Here is a 21908-nt window from a genome sequence, read left to right on the forward strand (position 1 = left end):
GCTCCTGTGCACAAAGCAAGGTCCACGAAGACATGCTGTGTTATGGTTGGACTGGAAGATTGTGAATGTCCTTTTACAGAGTTCCAACTCTTACCCTGAAGAACTTTTGTATGAACAGGAACCCCAACTTCACCACAAACCTCGAACCACCACACACAAACCATTTCAGATTTAGTCCAATAAGAGCCACTCTTCTGGGAAGAGTGGCGCTTATTGGACTAAATCTGAAATGGAATATCCAACAAGCATGTATGGATCTGATGGTCAGGCCTTCATAAAGCAATGAATAAATTAATGAATTAATAAATAGAAATCATAAATGTAACTAGAGTAAATTTTAGGCCTTAAATCTAATATCACGAGTAGTCCTGTATTGTTTTGTCTCTGTGGCTTCCACAATGAAATACGTACATCCTGTACATCACTAGACGGCAGTACAGTATGTTCACCTGCATTTAGCATTGTACATTGTGAACGTTTTGTGATTTTGGAATGTCACTGTAAAGCCTACACTGTGAGAACACAAATTTGCTTGCATGTTGCAGTTTAATATCTAGATAGATAGATATGACGTTACCTCTTTTAGAACAATAGTTATAGACTGGATGCATAGGAGAGGAATGAAGCCTTTGTCTTCTATTTTGGATCTCATTGTATCAGTGTGGAGGAGGATGTGCGTGTGTGTGTGTGTGTGCGTGTGTGTGTATGTGTGTGTGGGTGTGTGTGTGAATGACATGTACATGGTGCATGCTACTACAGCAGCTCTTATGGGAGTATTAAATAAACATTGTGAAATATTCAGTGAAGTGTGGCTTACAAAGCAATATTCCTGCAGAATTATTAAATCAAAATAATCCATGTCAATGTTAAATGTTATACGGGCCCAGTGAAAGGAAGTAGACTGACATCTACAAAAACTTTATAAGGAACAGCTGGGAGAAGCAAGAATGTCCATGGCCTGTGATGCATTGTATGTTATGCCAAGAAGTCTCCACAGACTGAAGTATAGCTAAGAAATACAACACAGGCTGATATGGCAAAGTGTTTTGTTCTACATGCCTTTCTTTCCTTTGTCCTTATGTGACAGCATTAGCATTAGCTCGGACATTATTATCAGCCACAAAACGGTTGGGAAAATTACTGTTGCAAAATTCTGGCCTCACAAGTTGGCCTTTAGTACTACTGTGCTCATTATAAATGATTTTCTATTGCGCCAGTATCATGTGGAAGGTTATTGATTTGCAGTTTGAATTACAAAACTAGGTCCCTGAGATTCAGTTGTAAAAGCAGAGTAGTTGTGAATTTTTCACTTGTGCCAATCTCTGGATTACTGGAACTGGAGATGGAAGCAAGCCCAGTACTGAATGTCAGATCAGTCCTGTCTGTTGCATTATTCTCAAATGAATGGCCATTTCCTGTCTGTTTTTTTCACTAGTCAGCTGATTCTGAAGCAACAGTGGCTCAAATGTCTGCTAATTAACTGAGAAACAAACCCACAGTGCCTCCTATAGCTGCTGCAGAGTGTCCACTTTATACATTCTGACCATGATGGATGAAATCAGCACAACCTTGATCAGGTGTTTGGATTGTATACCGCCAACAGGCTTAGCTAAGAGCAGACTGAATGCCACACCCTGTGTCCAGCATAACCCTCTCAGAGGATCGACTGTGGGTTCAGAGAACTGGGGCTCAGCTGGCATCAGCACATCTTAATGGCTCTTTCTCATGGCAGGAGGATGCATTAGCTTCCCTCCGTTCACGACAGGCTAATTGACTGCAAGCTTTTTTTTTTTGTTTGCCTTTTTTGAACCCTTGCGAACCAAGCAAACGAAATGAGGCAGGCGAGCACGGGCGTAACCTTGTTTTGAAAAGTACTCAGGATAAGGATGGGGGCAGGGTAAAAGAAAAATGAATGGAATGTGTGTGATCAATGAGAAACAGATTCACAGCGGTGACCTTTGTGGTAAAATCATAATACAGTACAAGCTTTTTCTAAATACAACCCCAGCAAGAATTTAACTTTGTCACACTGTATGAGACAATCCAGAAACGATGTCTTGGCCGAAGTCTATAGCAGACTGGTTTATAATGTGGTTAATATTTTCTGTGGTTAATTATATGATGACCAGAACATAAAAAACATACACTGCAGTCAGGGTTTGTGTGACATAAGGAGAGATAATAATGCATTTATTATGTTTATTAGCATATTTTCTGTACATTTCACCCTACTATCAAACTAAGTGCATAATTATTGCATTTCTGTTATATTTTTGCTAAGATTGCTAAACCATTGTAGTAAATGGGAATACTCAGAGAGCTTAATTAGCCGATCAATTTTGTATCACAATAATGTGCGATTTTTGTTTGTAATAGCAAAAAAAATGGTCCCAATTCTTTAAAATTCTACCAGAAATAGTAGACTATATTATTGGTACTTTATGGATACCCATTTCAACATATTACAATTTAGGGCTAATTCTAATATTGGACAGATAGTAGGTGAATTGGGATTCAGAAATACAGTGTAAACACTTTTTTACATCTAGCCAACTAGCCTGTTGTGTATCAAGTGTCGAGCCCTGACTACTTGTTCGAAAGTAGATTAACCTACAGTTTGAAAAAAAACAACACATCAGATGTATTAAGAATAAGCAAAAAAAAAAAAACAAACAAACAAAAAAATGCATCAGATGTATTAATCAGACATCAGACTTGAATGTGAGTAAATGGTTAAATATAAAAGAGTCAATGAAGCTGAAAGCAGTGATCTCCAAGCACCCTTGGAGTCCAAGCACCCTTCTCATGTTAAATATTATGTCAAATATTGCTTAGCACATAAAAAGAAGAGTAATAGCCTGTTTATGTTAAGTGTTTTATTTTAGTTCCTTCTATTCAAAGTGTCTAGCAATATAAAAAAAATTATCATTTATTTATTTTTTTCAGTAACAACTTTATAATGCTCAGGATTGTGGTAGATTTATCTCTATCTATCTATCTATCTATCTATCTATCTATCTATCTATCTATCTATCTATCTATCTATCTATCTATCTATCTATCTATCTATTTATCTATCTATCTATCTATCTATCTATCTATCTATCTATCTATCTATCTATCTATCTATCTATCTATCTATCTGTAATGATGAGGAGGCATACTGCTGGGGATCCATTTGCAGCAGAGTTTATTTAAGTATAAACACAGATCGGAGTCAAACAGGCGGGGGTCAGAACCGGCAAAACACAATATCAGAGAGAGAGCAGAATCCGAATCGGGGACAGGCAAAAGGTCGGGGCAGGCGGCAAACAATCAGAAAGTCAGGAAGAGAGAGCAGAAGTAATAACCGGGAAAACAGAACACAGGAAACGCTCAGAATGACTGTAGTAACACAAGTCGAGACCTCGCACCGGTATGGAGTAGAAGCGTGGTATTTATGTGAATGGGAAATGAGAGACAGGTGGTGGTGTAATCAGGAGGCGAGGCGGCTGATGGGGAGTGTAGTGCGGAAGTGCGCTAGTACTCCGGAGACGCGTCTCTAGGGCGACGCTCCCGCGGTGGTTCGTTGCTCATGACAGCACCCCTCCCTGCGAGCGGCTCCCGACGCGAGAACGTTTGGGACGCCGGGGTTGGCCCCGTGGACGGGGCGCTGGTTTCTCTGGGTGCCGTTGGTGAAACTCGGTGGCGAACGACGAGTCCAAGATGTCCCTCGCCTTCTCCCATGAGCGTTCTTCCGGACCGAACCCCTCCCAATCGACCAGGTATTCTAAGTGGCCCCCTCGGCGTCTGGAGTCGAGCAGTTCGTGTATTTGATATGCTTCTTCGCCATCGACCATCAGCGGCGGAGGCGTGGGCGGAGCAGTGGTGGATTCCGGACCCTCCCTCGGCTCAACGGCCGGTTTCAGCAGCGAAACGTGGAAGGTGGGTGAGATGCGGTAGGAGGTTTGAGGACTCGGAACGGGCCCACGTACCTGGGACTGAGCTTACGGAAGGGTAGGCGGAGCCGGATGTCGCGGGTCGAGAGCCAAACCCACTGGCCGGGTTGGTACTCAGGGTGTTCCCGGCGGTGTCTGTCAGCCTGGGTTTTTTGCGTTCGGACGGCTCTCAGTAGTTGTCGGTGGCCCGGTGCCCACGTTTCTTCGCTCCGTCGGAACCAGTCGTTAACAGCTGGTAGGTCGGTGGGCGTGTCGGACCAGGGGAACAAGGGAGGTTGGTACCCGAGGACGCACTGAAAGGGTGTCAGGCCAGTGGTGGGTTTAATGAGAGAGTTTTGCGCATATTCTGCCCACATCAGATACCGGCTCCACTTGTTCTGACTGTGGTGACAGTACGTTCGGAGAAAACGGACGATCTCCTGGTTGAGGCGCTCCGTCTGACCGTTAGATTGGGGTGGTACCCCGAAGTGAGACTGATGTTAATGTCGAGTCGCTTGAAGAAGGCCTTCCAGACCCGTGAGCTGAACTGAGGACCTCGGTCCGAGACGATGTCTTCTGGAAGGCCATAAAAGCGGAAAACTTGGTTGCATAGCAGCTCCGCGGTCTCGAAGGCGGTGGGAAGTTTGGTTAGTGGGATTAACCGGCAGGCTTTCGAGAATCAGTCGATAACGGTCAGAATGGTGGTGTAGTTGTTGGATCGAGGCAGATCTGTGATAAAGTCCAACGCTATGTGTGACCAGGGACGCTGGGGGATTGGCAGAAGTCGCAGCAAGCCCGCGGGTAGCTGATGAGAAGCCTTGGAGGCGTGGCACGCCGCGCAGCCGTCAACACACTTGCGTGTGTCTGCGTTCAGCGACGGCCACCAGAACTCATTCTGGACCAGGTGGGTTGTTGCGGTTATGCCGGGGTGGCCGGAGGCCGGACTCGTGTGCAGTAGGGTCAGGAGCGGAGTGCGCAGGTGCTCCGGCACGTACGTTTTGCCGGCCGGGCACTCGATCGGAGGTTGCGTTTGGGCGTTGGCGTTGGTGATCTCGGTCATAATGTCCCACTGAATGGGCGCTAGGATTCGAGTCTCGGGTAGGATCGGCTCGGTGGGGTTATGTTGGGCCGACTCTCGGTACATGCGTGACAGGGCGTCGGCTTTGACGTTCTTACTCCCCGGTCGGTACGTCACGGTGATTTGGAACCGGGTGAAGAACATAGCCCACTGGGCCTGGCGTGTATTCATGCATCTGGCAGAACGCAGGTACTCCAGGTTACGATGATCCGTGAGGACAGTAAATGGGTGCTGTGCGCCTTCCAGCCAATGCCGCCACTCCTTAAACGCTGCTTTCATTGCCAGAAGTTCGCGATCTCCCACGTCGTAGTTCCATTCTGCTGGGGTCAGTTTACGGGAGAAGTAGGCGCATGGGAACATTTTGTCGGCAGGTCCCTGACGCTGGGAAAGGATGGCGCTGATTCCCGTGTTTGAGGCGTCTTTTCGATGGTGAATGGCCGGTTCGGATCCGGGTGGTGGAGGATCGGGGCTGAGGTGAAACTCTCCTTCAGCTGCCTGAATGCCAAGTGCGCCTCCAGCGACCAGGTGAGTTGAGCGGATACTCGTCGTGTCATCGAGGTGAGTGGTGCCGCGATGGTGCTGAAGCCACGGATAAAGCGGCAGTAGAAATTGGCGAACCCTAGGAAGCGTTGTAGCTCCTTGATCGTCCGTGGCTTTGGCCACCGCAGCACTGCTTGCACTTTAGTGTCATCCATGGCGACCCCCTCTGCCGAGATGATGTACCCCAGGAAGGACGTTGAGGTCTGATGGAACTCGCAATTCTCCGCCTTTGCGTACAGATGGTGCTGAATGAGACGCTGCAATACTGCCCTCACGTGTCTGATGTGTTCCTCTTTGCTTTCCGAGTAGATGAGAATGTCATCGATGTAAACAATTACCCAGCGGTTGAGCATGTCCCGGAACACATCGTTAATGAATGATTGGAAGACCGCTGGACTGTTCACAGTCACAGGCGCGATGTGGGGGCAGCTCCGTGGCCTTGACTTTACTAAATGCCTCCGCAAAGTCTAGGTACTCGTCGGGGAGATTGGAGATGTCAGAGGTGATTGGCGTGGTGCCTGTGGTGTTAAGCTGGCACGGCTCCACTGGGTCCCGGCGGTGTGTGTCACAAGTGCTGCCCCAGCCGGTGATGCGCAGATCGGTCCAGGAGATGGTCGGGTTGTGGAGTCGAAGCCATGGTAGGCCGAGAATGAGGGCGTGCCGGGGGGAGTGGATGAGGTGGAAGAAGAGACGCTCTGGATGCTGGTCCCCCACCTGCAGGATGAGATTTTTGGTGCGGTGTGTGATGCGTCCTTCTTTTAATGGTCGTCCGTCTATCGCCTCCACTGCTAAGGGAAACACAAAAGGAATTATCGGAACGTTATGAGTGTGAACAAAATTCGAAGACATGAAGTTACCAGCTGCACCTGAGTCAATGAGTGCAAGGGATTCGACACTCTGCCCGTGAATCTCGAGCTGTACACTGATTTGGGCACAGTTCGGCGATCGGGGGGTGACGGAGCGTTGACTCACCGATTTATCCCGTCGTTTGCGATGGTCGGGTTGGGCAGGTTGGCAGTCGGTGTCCCGGTTCTCCGCAGTAGAGGCAGAGGCGGAGGCGGCGCTCTCGTTCCTCCGGCGTGAGGCGCGTGTAGTCGACCTGCATGGGCTCGGAGTATTCAGCGCGTGCGGGGCGTGTGACGGTGCGCAGAGGGGTTCGGGCTCGCCGGGAGCGAATGAGATTATCCAGTTGGATGGAGAGATCCACGAACTCGGATAGGCTCCGTCCCTCATCCATGACAGGCCAGTTCAGCTTGGAGGTTAGGATTTAAACTCTTGCGGTAGAGGAGTCGCAGTGGGCGTTCCTCCCAGCCTGCTTCGGCGGCGAGAGTGTGAAACGCTAGGGCATACTCCGCCGCGGTGCGATCGCGGTGCGATCGCCCTGCGACACGGCCAGCAGGCGCTCCTCCGCGCTCTCCCCAGAGGCGGAGTGGTCAAAGACCATACGAAACTGGGTGAGGAATGCCGCGAACAAGGGGAAGGCGTTCTCTCTCCACACCGCGGTGGCCCAATCCAATACCTTACACGTGAGCATGGAGCAGACGAAGGCTATACGGCTGTCTTCTGTAGCGTACAGGGTTGGTTGCTGCGCAATGAACAGCGAGCACTGCATCAGAAAGCCCCGGCACCCTCCGGGTTCGCCGCTAAACTTGTCCGGGAAGGCGAGACGGGGTCCAGTGACAGCAGGGGCGGGGTACGGCACGGCCTGGGGAGCCGCTGCTGGTCTTGGGGGAGTCAGTGCGGCGGCGGCTCCTTGTAGCCCTTGTAGAGCCGCGGCAAGCTCCTGTGTGAGCTGAGTGAGGCGTGTCAGCTGCTGGTGATGACTGAGTGGCGAGCTGAGCGACGGCTGCTGGATCCTCGATTGGCGAGGTTTCCTGTAATGACGAGGAGGCATACTGCGGTGGTTCGTTGCTCATGACACTATCTATCTATCTATCTATCTATCTATCTATCTATCTATCTATCTATCTATCTATCTATCTATCTATCTATCTATCTATCCCAGCAGATAACAAGACTGCATTTTAAAGTATTTTATCACAGGTTAAATGCAATCCCAAAATGAGACTCCATTTTGTGACCTTGCTCCTTAAAATAAAATATAAATCCAGTGTTGAATAATTTTATTTCAATTTCTTTTCTTAGTCAAAGGCATTGAGGGAGAGATGGCTGCTAGATGGAGCTCCCTCTGCTGGCTCGGAAGAAGACGAAGCAAAAAAACAGCTTCAAGAAGATGAGGCCAAAACTAAAGAACTTGAGGAGGCTATTCAGAGGTAATAAGAAATATTAAAATGAAGAAAATGCTGGATTAAAAGAAAATAATCATTAGTTGTTTTTTTAAAATTTCTACACGAAACTGGCTTCACCAGGAGAATATAACTAGAGATGAAGGAAGCCATGATTTTACACACTACAATATTGTAGGTGGCGGTATGCATTCTTTTTTTTCTTTTTTTTTATGATAGTCTGTAATCCACCAAAAATCTAACTAGAAGAAAATGTTATATCAGAGAACCTTAACGTCTGTATAACTAACCATTTCTTTACTACATGTAAGTCCTTCTAGAATCGGTGGGCTCAGGCTTACTGTACCATCTCCTGCTTAGACAATTTGCTCATTTTTCTCATGTTAGTGAAAGAGTGGCATCATTCTTTTCACTGGCAGGCAGATGAGTATAATTCTCTTTAGTCCGAATTAAATTAATCCTCTAATACTATGCCATCTAGGATCTCAGAGTAGGGCTATGGCTCCAGTCTGGCACAAAATGAAATGTAATGCTAGAGGGCTGACATGGACATTACGGAGCAGTTTGAACATTGGAGCTTTAAAGGAATCATATTAACATTGTTTTAAAAATCAAATCATTGTCTGTGTAAAAATCCAATTATCTGTAAGTGTGAACTTTTTAAAATGCCATTCATCCACTATGTTGATGATCTCCACAGTACTCCAACCTGCAGAACTCCAACCTGTCTGACTTACAACTCTTATATATAATATGTATAAAAGAATTATTTTCTGATTAAATTATAAATTTCTTTCAATGAAAAACGTAAATATCCTGTATTATCTACAATGCAGTTAAACTGTATGTTGATAGTGGCACCAGTGGGGATTAGATCTTGCTTTCATCTCTACCTAAAGAGACTGATGCAGCAGCTCTTTAATCCTGTAGTCTGAACAGCTCTGTAGACTCTGCTCAAGAAAAGCTAATCAATGCAATTGTTCTCACTATCCTACGGACCTTTATCTCACCGAGCTCACTGTTCACCTGCATCATTTAAGACTGTACTGGATTCCTGAACGTAGACTCCACATTTTGCATCTGTGTTGAATTTCTCATAATATACAGTATGACATTGTACATACCATATCTCTTAGATTTGAGCAATTTGAGCTAGCAATTTTCATCCCTGACATCGGCACAGCAGACAACTTCTAACTGATTTCTCTGGGAGCCACAGAAATACAGTACTATGTCATACTGTAATGCTAACCTGTCATGGTTACGCTTGTCTAATGACAGTTCCCATCAGCCCCAGTATGTAACCCACTCACCCTAACTTGTGAAACGTTTCACTCTTCTAAAAGTTCCTCTGTTACAGGGTCCTATTCTCAAGCTTCTGTTGATGTCGAGTTTGCTTTCTTCTTGTTCATAGCTTGAACATTTTTGCTTGAAGTTTGGTTTATTCACCCTATACTCTGTGTTCCTGCTCTAGTCTGGAACAGGAACTGGAGGAGTTGGAGAAGGGTGTGTCCGCAACATCCACCAAAGAAAATCTGTCTGATGCAGACCAGCAAGAGGAAACCAAGCCTGAAGAGAACATGGTGAGCCTTATGTCTTCGCAGTTAAAGTAAAACACACAAAAGGACCATTACAGACAGATTTAGGGGTAATTTTGAAGACCTAAAGTCTCAGTTTACAGTACATTTATTATCCATAACCGCTCTGTATATCTATAAATCCATTATTTCCAGGTTATATCCTCTAATGCACCTCCTTTAAATTTGAATTTATCACAGGGGAAGAAGTTTGCACAAGGTGGCAGTAATTGGTAGGAAATTATTCTAGATAAATCTTCCCTGCTGTAACAGTTAAGCCTTTAATAAGGAAATTGGAATGCAGCAGAAAAGAGGAATGTTTGCTGTAATCATGGCTCTGAGGGTACCTTCCTGTGCTGATCAGTATCCACTTCCCCCATCAGTAGAAACTACATCAGTATATCAGATGTTTTGTTTTTTTTGTCTCCGGAGGTGTGTTCATCTTCTGAGCAGATTCTCTGTACAGCTTTTTAATCATCGTTAATTAGGGACCAAAAGCAGATGTGTAATCAGATATGCCACTGAGACATTGACCAGATTCTTCTTCTTCTTCTTCTTCTTCTTCTTCTTCTTCTTCTTCTTCTTCTTCTTCTTCTTCTTCTTCTTCTTCTTCTTCTTCTCCTTCCTCTTTAAAGGCTTGCCCAGTTTTCTAATCACATAATATATGAAATGTATGGGGTGGCTGGCATAAAAGATTAAAAAAGAGATTACTGCAATGTTATATTTTTTGCAAAGGCAAATTTTTTTTTAGCTGTAGTTGTATTTAATTTATAACTTAAATTAAGTAAGAAAATGTTTTTAAAAGAAGAGGTGTGTTTTCTTTTTGAATTGCCATGTTGTACCAAAGATTTATCAGATGCGTTAACTTGTGATTCATGTTACGTGACGTTAGCTAACAAAATACACTAAATACAGTAACACGCTATGTTTCCATCATGCATTGCTATATTTTGTGTGAGTGCTCACGTACAGCGGATTCGGGAAGTATTCAGACCCCCTTTAATTATTTTTTTATTTTGTTATATTGCAGCCTGATACAATTTTTGTTCAAACATTTTTTTCTCATTAATCTGCTAAAAAGAAAAAAACAACTGATCATTGTTGAGATGTTTCTACACCATTCGAGTACAGCTGTTATAATATTCGTTATTTTGCTATAACAATTTTGTTATATAACAACATTACAAAATTTTAAAAAGTGAAGGGGGTCTGAATACTTTCTGAATCCACTTGTATGACAAAACGACCCGAACCAGGGGAGAAAGCACACCAGGTCCGGAAACGAGCTCTCCAAATGATGTATGTGTGAATGTACAGTATGTGTAATGTGGATTAGTTTGAACTTTTGTATAATCGAGCATTACAACACCACCGACGCCCGTAAGAAAAATACACAGAATGGTAAGAAGACCTGACACTGAGGCTGATTCCTTTCTAGCCCAGTCTGTAGACTCATGCAGCCTCGCTAATACATTTTAGCCCTCACATCTAATATCAGCTGTTACTGGAAATACTATATGTATGCGGAAGTAGACAAAGTCTACTGATATTTATCAGTAGATTAGAACTTGATTATTCATTCATTTTCTACCGCTTATCCGAACTTCTTGGGTCACGGGGAGCCTGTGCCTATCTCAGGCATCCTCGGGCATCAAGGCAGGATACACCCTGGACGGAGTGCCAACCCATCGCAGGGCACACACACACTCTCTTTCATTCACACACTCACACACTACGGACAATTTTCAAGAGATGCCAATCAAACTACCATGCATGTCTTTGGACCGGGGGAGGAAACCGGAGTACCCGGAGGAAACCCCTGAGGCACAGGGAGAACATGCAAACTCCACACACACAAGGCGGAGGTGGGAATTGAACCCACAACCCTGGAGGTGTGAGGCGTACATGCTAACCACTAATCCACCATGCCCCCTTAGAACTTGATGAGATTAATAAATAGCTTTTAAGTAGATTTGTTTGATTGCTACAGCTCACGAGAGCTAACGCTCAAGCCGATCTCTGCTAATAAATCAAACTGTTTAACTGTGTCAATTTTTGATTCTATAAAAATAACCCTCAACTGTCTCTCTGTCTGTCTTTCTCAGGTCACAGGAGACTCTGTTAAAGGTAATTTCTTTTTGTCTATGTGTGTAGAAGTATACAGAGTATCAAAAAGCACTACATTTATGGCACAGAATATAACACATTAGAATTAGAAATAATCACAAAGACAGATATGTTTATTAAATAATTTTTGTCGAAAAATTGTGGTGTCTAAGCACAAGTGTCCTCAATTTTACGGAAAATTTGCATCTTCTACTTTTTTATAAAATGTAAATCCTAGAAATAAAAATTCACCTCTTCAGTCAGGAGACCATAACAGTAGCTAATGAACGAGTTGGCAGACAGTTGTTTGGCTTTTGTTCAGTCGAGTCAGAGATCCAATCTTTGAGGCTCTTCTTCAGAAGAAATGCCTTCTTCAGTCATCACACTCCTTTAGCATCTGTTTCTCTGTCTTCCTACGTCTACTTGTTATCACTCTGTCCTCCTTTGCTCCTCATATCCTTCTTTCATGACCGTCATTAGAGGTCAGAGAGATCAAAGTTCACGTCAGCCCTCGACTGGAGAAATCCAGGGGTGACTCTGACATGATGAGAGCAGGTGAGTGCCTGACCAGCGTAGCTCATCTAGACATTAAAAATCAATCATATCTCCAGCTTCAGCTTTATGTTACATTTAGCTTTTTGTTAAAACAAAACAAAAAGGTAAGAGGTCCTTTAGACCAGACACAGCTTAAAATGTTTTGTAGGAATGGCCTCCTTTGTAAACTTTCTTATATCCTGAGGCCTTGTCTTACTCATTAATCAAACATTTGCACTGTCTGTGATACTGTTGCCTGGAGAGGAGTGGTGAAAATTGGTGTAGGGCTTTTAAGGGTTCAAGTAAATACCCTGAGAAATGAGGAACTGATTTAGTCCTTATAGCTCTCACAGCAGAGCCTGTCTGTCTCTAAATAGGAGCGGTTTTTCTTTCATACTTTTTTAAGATGTTCTTGAAAAGGCATGAAGTGAAGCTCAGGTCCAAAAAGAAATCATGTCCATACTAGAGTCTTTATTAAAAATAGAAATAGGCTAATTTTGCACTAAGACTGCTTATTTTTGACTTAATAAAGTGCATATATACTGTAAGATTTCTGAACTGAAAAATTTCTGTTATTGCACGTGTTGTTTAAAATACTTTGTTATTGTTATTGTTGCAGTTAAACAGTAATAACAGTGTGTATTATGGTGACTGGTTCACTGGGAGCAGCTTTGATTGTAAAGTCTAATAGCAGTATAGAGGAATAAGAATGTATTTCGGTTTGTATTGCATATAAACCCATAATAACAAGCTATAACGGAAGAAGAGGAAGAAAAAGAAGATGTATTAAGCAGAAAGTGAACAGTCAGTTCTCGAAGTTGGCTGATCTGTGTACATACAATGATTTGTAAAACTTTTTATCTACTTTCACTGCTCAATTGTTTCAGACCCCCAGTTTATACAGTAGCTTCTCATCACCTTTATTATGTTGTGTCTTCTAACATGGAATACTGACCTTTCTCAGTGTTTGTCTGCATGTCTGTTATTTAGTGTAAACCTGAGAAGAACTGCAGAATGTCTTATTAGAAAATGCATTGTTTCACAAGATTTGAGGTTGCCATGGCAGCCGAACTCCTATGAAAAGGTTATCTTGGTGCTGCTGTTGTCATGGCAGCCAGCAGAGGCTGAATACAATACTTAACAAAATAAGGGCCATCAACAGCTCTTAAGGCCATAATTGAAATCGTAATTACTACAAAATAGTTATATTGCTGTGAAACCCCAAGTACTCAAGAGTACACTAGCAGGACTTTTATATTTTTAATTTCCTCAGTAATCTTGAACTAATGAGGTTGTGATAGTTAGTATGATCCAAATTTTCTTCTTCACCGAGTGCATTCATATATGCTATTTGATGATATTTAAAAACTATTTTGATCCGTACTGTATGAATGATAAAGGCTAAGGTTGTTAAGGTTTTCCTTTTGGCATCGAGAGACTGTCGCACCATGTTCGGTAAATGATCACAATGTTGAAGTATAAAATCTATTAAAAACTTAGCTGTCACCATTTTGGACATACATTATATGGCCAAAAGTATGTAGACATCTGACCATCACCATCATTCAAGGCTCTTTTTCAAATTATTGGAATGCTAATATACAGTATATATTAATAGTATAGAATGCATTTGTATACTGCAGAATTAAATTTCCCTTTTTTGATCTATGAAGTCCAAACCTGATTCAGCCCTGTGCACAAATCAAGTTTCATGAAGTTAAGTTTGAACTGGAAGAACTCAAATGTCCTGCACAGAGCCCTGACTTGTCAGAGCTCTGAACTGAAACACTGACTGTACCCCAGACCTCTTCCCTCTGACAATATCACTGTCTGATCTCACTAATGCTCTTGCAGCCGAATGATCAATAATCCCCACAGACACGCTCCAAAAGAGCGAAGCTTATTAGAACTGTAAAAGGGGAATAAATCAGGGACGGAAAGTTCATATACAGCTGCGATGATTAGATGTCCAACATACTTTGAAGTGTATAGTGTACACAGTCTCAATTTAGAATATAAAACTTACACCGATGCCCTAGTAGGTGTAACTTTTAACAATAAAAATAAGTTAAAAATAAGTTACTGTGTAAATTAAACGTGATGAACAATTCTGCCATGTACATTGTAACAGTGAAGAAATACACTTTTAAAATGTTACACATGCACAGGAAAAATTATGAGACCACATATTGGCTATTTTTATATCAACTGATGTTGACATATCTTGATATAAAAAAAAAACGTGGCATGAAATCCATTTTATCTTCAAATGCAGAATGTAGAATGTGTGCAAAATGTGGTTTTTTTTTCATTGCTATGGTTCATTACTTAAAAGCTGTTAAAAATGTGGTAAATGAGTATAAAATAGAAGAGATGTAAAACATGATGTTTATTGATGTTGCTAATTAAGTTATGAAGTTATGGTAAATATATTGCTACAAAAAGATAGACATTAAGTGCTTCCCGGTGATTTGTGATTATACACAGTATGTGATATATCAAAAATAAGATTGTTATGTTTCGGATTGGTTTTCTTCTGTGACACACTGCACAACAAATGACTTATTAAATTAATTAAACATCCTACTATCAACATATGGTTTCGGATCGACTTTACACATTGAGTTATAATCAAATGTATCCGATGCAACATGTAGCTGATTATTTGCTCTTAACAATTGTTTTAAGGATGATTCTCTTAAACCAAGCGCAACAGCACCACCAATGGTCAGAACAAAAATATAAATGTTCTTGATTTCTTTCAAGCCCAGACTGTACATTCGAATCAGACCTTGAGATAAGATTATTCAACCCTGATTATTGAGCAGATGATAGATATCGGATTATAGCCTCTATTTCTAATTCCATGATCAGCCATCACTGCATAATATATACAATAATTCAGTACTGTTTAAAATAAAAGCTGCTATGCACAGAACTAGGAGGCGAACAGGGTAATTGGCGCAGATGGTCCTAATAACATAATTGTAGACTTTTCATTTCTGCTAAAAAATGTATAAAAAAAAGAAGAAATATAAAGGTCAGTTAGTGAGAGAGTGATGTTTATGGGAGAGCAAGAGCATACCATGGCAGGATGTTAATCTCTCTTCTCGTTGAACGCCCAGCGATGTACTCCGTAGAGATCACAGTTGAGAAGGACCTGGTCACAGGCGAGACCAAAGTCTTGTCCACCAACACACTACTGCCCAAAGATCTCTCTCACCAGGGAGTCAAAGTGTATGAGGATAAACAGAAAGGTGACTGGTTTAGGAATATATAGATAGATATAACAGCTGTAAAGCCGTTGGAGATACAAGACTGCTTTACGAGAAGTTCACTATAAGAATTCAGCTTCTTCTGTTTAGAGGAATCGAGACAAAGACAAAATGAGTATAATCCTATTAGAATAATCAGAAATCAGTCCAAAGTGACCTGTTTAGCAGCTTCTCGTAAAGATTTTGTCAGCTTAGCATGGCTTAATTGTTCAGATTTCTGGTTATTTTAATCACAATTTTTCTAAAACCTTTACTTTGCTTCTGGTACTGAACTCACTAGTCGCTATTTTAAAGGCATGGCGTTCCCCTTCACTCTGCTTATTTATTTATTGTAAGTAATTTGTGATTGTAGCTGCCTCCCTTAGCATTTTTCAGTGATTTGTCTCAATTAGCGTTCTTTTTCTTTTTTTTTATATATAAGATAAACAGATTTGATACTAATCTGTTTTATTTTCAAGCACTTCCACCTCAGTCAGAATTTACTAACAGCTTCTGACAGCTAATGCTAATTAGTTCTATCTTATCTAGCTAGTTTGTCCTGCTTTGCCGGCTTTGCTCATGGTACGCTAAGCTTGTGAGGCTCTGAACAAGTCCTGGCCAGCAAGTGATGTGAAGTTTTCTTTCACCGCACTTTTACCCTCCCCTGGTGGTCATTGATCTCTTTGCTAAGAGTAACAATAAGGCTGTCATAACTATACTCACACCCTCTTTGATTCTGTCACTGGTCACTATTGCATTAAAGGAGCAGTTTGTCATATTGACAGGCCTCTTCTGGCTACAAATACAAGTGCAGGTAAAACACATTGACAAGCCTTCCGGGTCCTCCCAAACTGACCTATTCAACCTATCCGTTGAAACAAGGATTTCTTTGTCAGTTGCTTTTAAAGAAAAAGCAGCAAATTTTAGCAAGACAGAGATTTGTTTCAGTTGGACATGGAGCAAATTTCTGGCCCAGAAACAATAAGTGAACACAACAAGAAATAAAACCAGGTGCTTGTTAGGAACTAACCATACCCAATGCATGAGAGTGTTTCTAAGGTATTTTATTTTATTTATATAATTATTAGAAACACTTTACAAACTAGAAACACTTTTAAAAATTACAAACTGCATCTTTAAAATATGCTAACGAGAGTAATAACAGTCTGTAATACATTTTAAGAAACAATCTCAACTGCATTTCAAAGACAGTACTTAATACTATAGTGAATCTGCTTATGATTATGACAGCCTTGTAGAGTAAATGGTTTGAATAAAGTACAAATAAGTCTGCTAATGAGATTTCATTCTTTATAGTGGTGCACGAGGTGCGTGGGACAGACGGCCCACTGATCAATGGCGTGCACCAGCTCAGCTCGTCCGAAGTGGAGGAGCTCATCCACAAGGCCGACGAAGCCTCAATGAGCGACAGTAGCAAAGCCACACCCCAACGAATGGTGGAGGCAGGTGAGAAGCTCGAGGCAGGAATGGAGCAGGTCAGGGCCACTCCAGTCAAGGAGATCACTGGCGTAGAAGCCAAACCATCGCCAGCCGTGACCCAGACTGAGGTAAACGATGCTAGTGTGGACAAGCCAGTCACAATGGTGTTCATGGGCTACCAGGACGTAGAGGATGAGGACGAGACAAAGAAGGTGCTGGGGCTCGAGAGCACCACAGTCAAGGCTGAGCTGGTAGTCATTGAGGATGGAGAAAAAAAGAACGAAACCAAGGAGGAGCAGGCACCGACAAACGGAGGTCCAGCTGAGCCGGCAAAAGCCCAGGAAGAGAAAGGCGAAGAGGGTGAACCCGAAGCTGGAGCTGCTGAAATTAAAAGCAAAGAAAAGCAGCCTTGCAAATGCTGTTCTATCATGTGAAACACTCCTTCACTAGGGAACTTGTAACATTTCTTTCTCAGATCGGTGCATCACGTCACCTCACAGACAAAATTATACCAACAAAAAAGAGAGGAGAGAAAACATCTTGTATCTTTTGATAGAAAGCTATTGTTTTCTTACTTCATTTGTACCAGTTTTATAATTTACTTTATTTTTCCATTTTTTTGTCGTTCCTGTCATATTATTTAGCCTCCTCTGCTTTGGTTTAGTGCAACTAAGACAAAAGCTGTTATACGAGTGGGACCTGATACTTTCAGCAAAGAGGTTAGCAGCTTAAGCATCATTATCATTGGCATAATATACTGTACACAAACTCTTTTGTGTTTTCACTTTTTTATTTGCATAAGAAGGACTCAGATATCTCTGTAACTATATAATATACAGTATATGAATCATTTATTTTTAATATATATTTATTTTCTGTTCCTTTATGAAGCACCCTAACATTGTTTCTTGCAGAAGCATGGTGTGTGAATGCTCTCTGGTCTTATTATTGCATTATCTTTCTTCTAAAAATGGGGTGAGGTCAAGAGTGAGATGAGACAGGGGTAGTGCGAAGGCTGATCACCTCAAACATTTGTGTAATTCCTTATGACTGATCCAGCTGTGAGTAATTTTCCTCATGCTATAGAATGAGGGCTGAAGGTTACTCTTGGGATAGTTAGTGTAACAAGATTTCAATGGTAGAGATGGTTAGTGGCCGGTTGACTTGATGTGTGTGTGTGTGTGTGTGTGTGTGTGTGTGTGTGTGTGTGTGTGTGTGTGTGTGTGTGTGTGTGTGTGTGTGTGTGTGTGTGTGTGTGTGTGTGTGTGCGTGTCTGTTGTTCGAACACTCAACCGCTTCCGTATTGCATCATGCATTGCCATTAAAAAAATCACACTTCGGTGGCATTAGAGACCCTTACATTTATCACATTTACTAGTTTTATTGTGTACTAACAGCATCCATTACCACACGCACACACACGTAGTCATGTCTGTTACAGTATTTTCTCTCAGTAGAATCGATTCAACATATTACCCTTATTAAAGAATTCACCAAGGTATAACACATAACACACACAAAAAAACCAAAAAACCCATTAAGTACATTTTTTCACATCTACAGTATTTTCCTCAGTTAGCCTCCACTGCAATTTAAATTCAAATTTAATTTAGCCTCATTAGGTTCGATGGCTGATAAATGCACTACCTTTTTTATCATTAGTTTGAATGTTTATACCAAGTTAACAGCTGCCTATGAAGCAAACCGACTTTGCTGCCAGTCCAAAGTGGCATCATGAACATGGCAACATACACTGCCTTCAATCTCCTCTCAGGCAGAAAAATCCACTTCGTTTAAATTCTCAACTAATTTGCTGGAGCCGAACCTATGCAAGAACACTCACATTCGCAAGTCAGGAACAACAAAGTCAGTATGTTCAGTGTCGATTCTGATATGTGTCATAGTAAAGAAAGAAGAGGTGGTGGTGATTCGGATCTGTGGCCTCACTGATGAATTTAGTGTCTCATTATCTCATTATCCTTTGTTATAAGGTAAAATGTCTACTGACTGCTTGTCCAAAAGAAGTTGGGGTTGTTTTTGTTTTTTAAAAGTGGTGCCGTGACCCTTTAAACAGGATAGCTATTTATGTCAGATTTGTCACTGAATGGTGTTCAAGACATCTGGATTGTTCTCTGAGAACCGATTAAAGATAAAGATTCTTGTGGTGCTAAACGATCCGAACGATCACACAGCAAATTTCTCTGTTTTATGAAACAGCACGGCTAGCCCTCATAACATTCGCTCCAAGTGCCATCGGTATTAATATTCATTACCTTATTATTGTTTTTAAATCTTGTGTCTTGATGGATTATTTTTTATCGCTTAATTTTTGCATTGCTTCATTCGTTTATTATTTGTAACATAATAGTGTGTTGCATTATCAGATAACTTTGATGTAGGTAGGAGTATAACGCTGCGTTGGGCTTTTTCAGTGGCGCTATGACTATGATAGTTGGGAGGTAAACTGGTGGCTCAATAGTGCGTAAGTGCATTTGTAAGAGTGTGTGTATGTGTGTGTTCTCCTTTCGGTATAATAGCATTGGCAGTACTTTATTTTTTCTTCTGGGAAGATTTTCATTTGGGGCCTTGTGGCTACACAATTCTCGTTTAGAAAGGCTCACTGAGATTCATATACTGTAAGGTAGTTAATATGAATCTAACCCCTAACCCTAACCATGGAACATATTTCATTACCATATTTACACTATTTTCTTTTGGAAAGAGTAAGATGTCTTATTAATCTTTGTCTCAGATTACAGCTCTTATATGGCTATACAAAACCGTAAGACAATATCCTTAACCATAACAATTAACCTTAACCTACAGTTAATCTGGGCTTCTTCTCCCATCAGCCTTACACATGGCACTCACAGCACCATCACTTACCTCAGACTTGCTCAGCAGCGCACTCTACTGTCTGTCAGTACTAACATTCCAGTTCAGATGATTTTCCTTGGCCCTGAATGCCTTGTTGCGCGGCCCCTTGCCGGGGCGTTTTCTCTTTGTAAACATGCATGCTTTTTATAGATATATTGATCATTATATCTTCATATCCGTATCCATCAGTCGGTAATGTCTCCCTCTCCCTGTAGTTGAAGTCTTGCCCTATATCATCCATAATGTCCATGCGATTGATGTATTGAACATAGTGTCTAGGAGCATGAGGAGTGAAAGCGTGATAGTGTAGATGAGGTCATTTCCTACATTGGAGCAACACTCATCTACTTTAATGCTCCATTTTCTTCCTTGAAGGACAGACCCATCTTAGGTTTTGTTTTGTTTTTGGGTTTTTTTTTCCCCACCTGGGAATCAGTGTGTGTGCTCCCACTGCCACGGCTCTGTGTGCTTTCTCAGCTGTGAAGGTCTGCTTTCTTACCAACTTGAAAGTGCTGTAGAATGAATTTTAATTGAAATATTAAAATGTGACGTGCTTTAAGGATACTGCTGCCCTGTCTGTTTTTTTTATGCTTTCTTCAGCATCATGAGTCTCATTAGAAAGTTTAAGGTCTGCATTTGCATATTCATAACCGTATTTGCATATTATACACAACATATTCACAAGACAGTTAATAAAATGGGGCCATCATCATCATCATCATCATTCTAAAATGATGAACTATTTGCACAACAGTTTATCTTTTTTGATATTTATTTAATAATCAATTATAATTATAATAATCCATATAATGAATCACAGAGCACTTTCTAAAAAAAAACAACAAAACAAAACAGTTCATGGCTATCATACTTTGGTTCCATTTTACCTGTAAAAACTAAATTCCACACCCTGTCCATACAGATTTCTTTACTGAACTATTCATGTATTGTACGAATATGTTCAGTCCTATTCAGGCTCTGCATTGTGGTTATTTGTTTTTCATTTATTATTTGTCAAATAAGCTAATAACTATAAAAACTCAATTAATAAATATATATTTATAATAACTCCTACTGCAGATTCAGAAAAAACTGATCACATGGTCACATATCGATTGCAGGCTACTGAATCACATCGTATCATATTGTAGCTGATTCAGTGCTAATCAGTGGGATCATAAAAAACTCAATAATCAATACAAATGTGACACATGATTTGTTTTTTAATCTAATGGAAAACAAATTTCTCCTCAGGAAAGGGTCAGTTCATTTCTGTTTTCTTCCTGCAAGTTTAAGCAGCAATATTTCCCCAGTCACAGTCTAAAACTTTCTCTCTGGTAGAATCACTGACTAACATGACTGGACTTTATGGCCCCTATTGGCTGTCCTGGGCCTGTATTATGTGGCTATTATTTGCCTTTGTTTAGGGCTTGCTGATGGTCAGCAGCATTCCAGACTGATATCCCTACTTTCACCAGACTCCCACATGCACACACACACACACACACACACACACACACACACACACACACACACACACACACACACACAGCAGATGGGGCCAGATTTTAACAACAGCAAGGTCTCATCACACTCACACTGGGCTTTGTCAATTTCAATAATACCTCCTGGAACACAAACATACAAACACACACACACACACACACACACACACACACACACACACACACACACACACACACACACACACACACACACACACACACACACACACACTCACACCCACATGCACTAAATTGTGAGGGAGGTGGAATGATTGAGCCCAAAACAATATTAATGGGCGAGGATGTAGAGCCAGGCCTTACTCCCATGGACTACCGTGATGGACCAGACTGTAACGCTCTGAGTAAACCTTTCCTGGAGATCACACTGTGACACTGATTAGAATGTGGTGAGTATTTTATTATATGTATTTCATTATATTATACTGTATAGTATATACACAGATATAGATATATAGATTTAGAGATAGATATAGATATGTTATATAATATTATATATTATTTTCTGATACATTAAATGCATCTGAAACATTTTTTAATTGAAATATATAGAGTATATTAGAATTAACACACAAGTTATGCAAGGTGGCTTTAATACCGATGCATAGAGTCTACTATTCAAATACTAACTTATAATTTAATCTTATACAATTAAAGGTTCACTCAAATATTAAATCTTTCTATGAGTCTTAACTCTTCCAGAAGTTAATAATGATCAACATGAGAACCCACGTACACTCACGAGCCCACACACAAGTCGCTAATCTTGCAATGTGAGCACAAGACAACTGAGTTGAGCTTGATTGCACATCGCCG

The 21908-nt window shown here is 41.4% G+C and overlaps 1 protein-coding gene across 3 annotated transcripts in view; it reads left to right on the forward strand.

Moving 5' to 3' along the window:
* palm1a (paralemmin 1a) overlaps positions 1 to 20131 on the forward strand; it is a 38034-nt gene extending 17903 nt beyond the window's left edge. The window contains exons 4-9 of one of the 3 annotated variants that reach the window (XM_027169848.2): positions 7681 to 7808; positions 9256 to 9364; positions 11464 to 11485; positions 11945 to 12019; positions 15124 to 15255; positions 16570 to 20131. In XM_027169848.2, the coding sequence (XP_027025649.1) occupies positions 7681 to 7808; positions 9256 to 9364; positions 11464 to 11485; positions 11945 to 12019; positions 15124 to 15255; positions 16570 to 17126 (1023 nt within the window). In that variant the 3' untranslated portion in view covers positions 17127 to 20131. The remainder of the gene's footprint in view (positions 1 to 7680; positions 7809 to 9255; positions 9365 to 11463; positions 11486 to 11944; positions 12020 to 15123; positions 15256 to 16569) is intronic. The other 2 variants (XM_027169849.2, XM_027169852.2) reach the window with 2 other exon arrangements.
* Positions 20132 to 21908: the final 1777 nt, after the last annotated feature.

This window comes from Tachysurus fulvidraco, chromosome 2 (assembly GCF_022655615.1).
Source record: "Tachysurus fulvidraco isolate hzauxx_2018 chromosome 2, HZAU_PFXX_2.0, whole genome shotgun sequence".
Lineage (NCBI taxonomy): Eukaryota > Metazoa > Chordata > Actinopteri > Siluriformes > Bagridae > Tachysurus > Tachysurus fulvidraco.